Source organism: Empidonax traillii, unplaced genomic scaffold, assembly GCF_003031625.1.
Source record: "Empidonax traillii isolate 1590-97213 ecotype Southwest subspecies unplaced genomic scaffold, ASM303162v1 scaffold1787:size119432, whole genome shotgun sequence".
Lineage (NCBI taxonomy): Eukaryota > Metazoa > Chordata > Aves > Passeriformes > Tyrannidae > Empidonax > Empidonax traillii.
In genome coordinates this window covers 1-3,461 of record NW_020956980.1, presented here as the reverse complement: position 1 = coordinate 3,461, position 3,461 = coordinate 1, and the positions used below count along the sequence as shown (strand labels likewise).

The window sequence follows — 3,461 nt, the reverse complement described above, 5'->3', positions numbered from 1 at the left end:
CTGGCGCTGGCGCTGCTGTCGGCGCTCTTCGTGCTCAGCGTGGCGCTGGCCGTGCTGGCGCGGCTGCGCCGGGCCGGGCCGCCCGCCGTGCTGCGCTGCCTGGGCGCGCAGCGCTTCTCGCTGGCCGGCGCCGCCTTCCCGCCCGACTTCTGCGAGGGCACCTTGCCCTACTCCTACAACCTGTGCGTGTCCGCGCCGGCCCGCGCCGCCGCCGAGGCCGCTTGGCCGCCGCCGCCGCTGCCCATCCTGCCCGCCGGGGAGCCCTGCGACAAGCCGAGCCCGAGCAGCAGCGCCGTGGCGGGAGAACCGCCCACCGACCCCGACGCACCGCAGGTGGGTAAACCCCTTCACTCCTTCTCTCTGACCTTTTTGTAAGGTTATGCAGATGGCAGTGGGCTCTTGGGGTTTGTGTTCTGGTGCAGCTAGTGCCTATCCCTTTTCCGTAGGCGAGGGTAATAACTACCCAGTTTTAGGCAGCAGGCCTTGCTAAGCTGCACTTCTTGCCTCATGAAATTCACTGATGTCGGCTTATTTGGGAGGCTCTTGTCGTTCAACTTATGTTGCATAAAACCGTGGAGGACCTGTATAGTTCTGCTTCTAGGTTGTGCTCTCCTTAGTTTTCCTCTCAGAGCAGTAAAGTAGTGACTCTTTGTTCAACTGCTCAGGTCTTTCTGCAGACCTTGTATTGTGTGAAATACTATGGGTTAATAACGATGTAGGTGGTTACTTAGAAAGCCATCTGATAATTCCACATGGTGGAGTTGGCAATAGGATTGACACTCAGTACTAAGATTTTTCCTTCCTAATCCTTCTTGACCATGTAGATGCACTGCGACCTTTTTATTATTTCGGAGTTTAAGGAAACTTGCTAGATGAAGGAAGAGTTCTTCTTTCCTAAGGAATATGCCTACCTTCCATCCTGTGCCATCACAGTTTTTGGTCTAAATGGGCTACAGAAATGGCGAGCTATAGTGAGATCAGTTCATTTTATCAGAACTTTATTTCTTTGTTCTCTTTCTGCGACTATTTCTCATTCAGAGCTTGGTGGTTCCTTCCTATTTACCATTCTGCAGCTGACTTTATTACGGAGAGATTGAATGTGATCTAAAAAATGCTGAATAGCATCTCTCTCTAAGGCTGTGGTCAAGAATGGAGCACTAAGCTGTATACAAAAGCAGGGCCTTACGTTTAGGATGTAATGGAAAAATCGGAAGTAGTTGTTGGAGGAGAGCAATGTAGGCTGATTCAGAGCCGCCTCGGATGTGCAAGTGAAAAGTAAAAAGCAGAGAGGGAAGGGCAGGCCATAGAATCTCTGCTTTTGAGGAGGGGCCTTAATAGCTGCTATATGCAATTGCTATGGGCATGGGAATCTACTGTGGCTGGAGGTTTTTCTATATTGACGCTCGGTGAGGAAAAATTAGAGAACGAATGACACAAAACCTGTGCGTTTGCAAGGGAAGATGCTGTGCTTTCCTGCCATAGATTAGTAGGTTTGTAATACTCTGCACGTCATATTAAGAGAACTTTGTATGTAGAGATTATCACAGTCACATGAATATTTTCCTGCGCGGTAGAAAGAACGTAACGTCAGGTCTCCGCTATACTGGACCCGACATTTTAGTAGCGACTGTCCCGTGTTTTTGAGTTTCCCATGGGCAAGGCAGGGCGATCATCTCTCGGCAGCGCTCGGTGCCTGCAGTGCCGGGAGGAGGCTGCGGGCGCCGCTGTTGACCGAGAGGAGCGAGAGGAAGGTCGGAGCGCTGCAGCCCCGCCCGCTGCGGACCGGCTCGATAGTTGGATCGCTGGATTCCTGGGTCTGAAAGGGGTCGGTTTCCGATCGTCCCGTGGTGCGGATCTGTGCTACAGTGAGGCGGAGGGGCTGGTGGGGGAGGCCGAAAGCGGCAAGTCGGAACGGGAGCAGGAGCCGGGTCATTTATCGGCGGCAGTGATTTGCCGGCAGTGTTGCGGTGCCGGCGGTGTTGCGGCTGCGATGTGCTCGGCGGGGAGGCGCTGGGACCGGCGGCAGCGAGTCCTGCTCTGGGGCGTCCTGCTGGCGGCCTGGGAGGCGGCGTGGGGGCAGCTCCGCTACTCGGTGCCCGAGGAGATGCCCAAGGGCTCATTCGTGGGCGACGTGGCCAAAGACCTGGGGCTGCAGCACTTGGAGCTCGGCGACCGCCGAGTCCGTATCCTGGACAAAGGCAGGACGCAGTATTTCGCTCTACATGGGAAGACGGGACATTTAGTGACGGCCGAGAGGATCGACAGAGAGCAGCTGTGCCGGCTGGTGGAGCAATGCGTGCTGCGCTGTGAGCTGATGGTAGAGGAAAAGATGCAGGTTTACGAAATCGAGGTAGTAATCACGGACATTAACGACAACGCACCCAGCTTCCGAGAAGAAGAAACACAGCTGAGAATAAGCGAGACGACAACCCCTGGATCGAGATTTCCGCTTCCCAGGGCTCACGATCCGGACTCTGGACAGAATTCCCTGCAGAGCTACGAGCTGAGCGGCGACGAGCACTTCTCGCTGGCCGTGCAGACGGGCCCCGGCGGGGATCAGCGTCCCGAGCTGGTGCTGGCAAAGGCGCTGGACCGGGAGGAGGCGGCGTTCCACGAGCTGGTGCTGAGGGCGATGGACGGCGGCGATCCGACCCGGACGGGCACGGCGCGGATCCGCGTGACGGTGGTGGACGCGAACGACAACGCGCCCGTGTTCAGCCAGGCGGAGTACACAGTGCGTGTGGCGGAGGACGTGCCCGTGGGCTCCGTCCTCGTCACAGTCACGGCCAGCGACGCTGACGAGGGATTGAATGGGGACATAAAATATTCGATGAAGAAAACAACGCACTCGGATTCGGATATTTTCTATCTAGACTCTGATACTGGAGCCATCACGCTGTTGCGGAGCCTGGATTTCGAGGAAGGCGATTCCTACGAACTGGAGGTGCAGGCACATGATGGTGGAGCACTTTTTGACACGACAAGAGTTGCAATCTCCGTGACAGATGTAAATGACAACGTTCCCGAAATGACAGTATCATCAGCGCTGAGTGAGATTTCTGAGGACGCCCCATCAGGAACGGTGGTGGCCCTGCTGCACGTGCATGACCGCGACTCGGGGGCCAACGGCGAGGTGCGCTGCTCCCTCGACGGGAATGTCCCGTTCCGCCTGGAGAAGTCCCTCGAGGACTACTACCGCGTGGTGACAGCGAGAGAGCTGGACCGGGAGCAGCAGTCGGAGTACAACGTGACGGTGCGGGCATCCGACGGCGGGTGGCCGGCGCTGCAGAGCAGCAGGGTGCTGGCGCTGCGGGTGCTGGACGTGAACGACAACGCGCCGGTGTTCTCGCAGGAGCGCTACAGCGCGCGTCTGCGGGAGAACAACGCGGCGGGCGCGCTGGTGCTGGTGGTGCGGGCGACGGACGCCGACTGGGGTGGGAACGCGCGCGTGCGGTACCGGC

At 57.5% G+C, this 3,461-nt stretch overlaps 1 protein-coding gene across 1 annotated transcript in view; it reads left to right on the top strand.

Annotated features, from left to right (window-relative positions):
• The window catches only part of LOC114071012, a gene marked incomplete at its 3' end in the record, with an annotated part of 15,912 nt that extends 12,455 nt beyond the window's left edge, over positions 1–3,457 (top strand). The window contains exons 3-4 of the mRNA XM_027908668.1: positions 39–333; positions 1,625–3,457. Of these exons, the coding sequence (XP_027764469.1) occupies positions 39–333; positions 1,625–3,457 (2,128 nt within the window). The remainder of the gene's footprint in view (positions 1–38; positions 334–1,624) is intronic.
• Between the last annotated feature and the right edge of the window lie 4 nt (positions 3,458–3,461).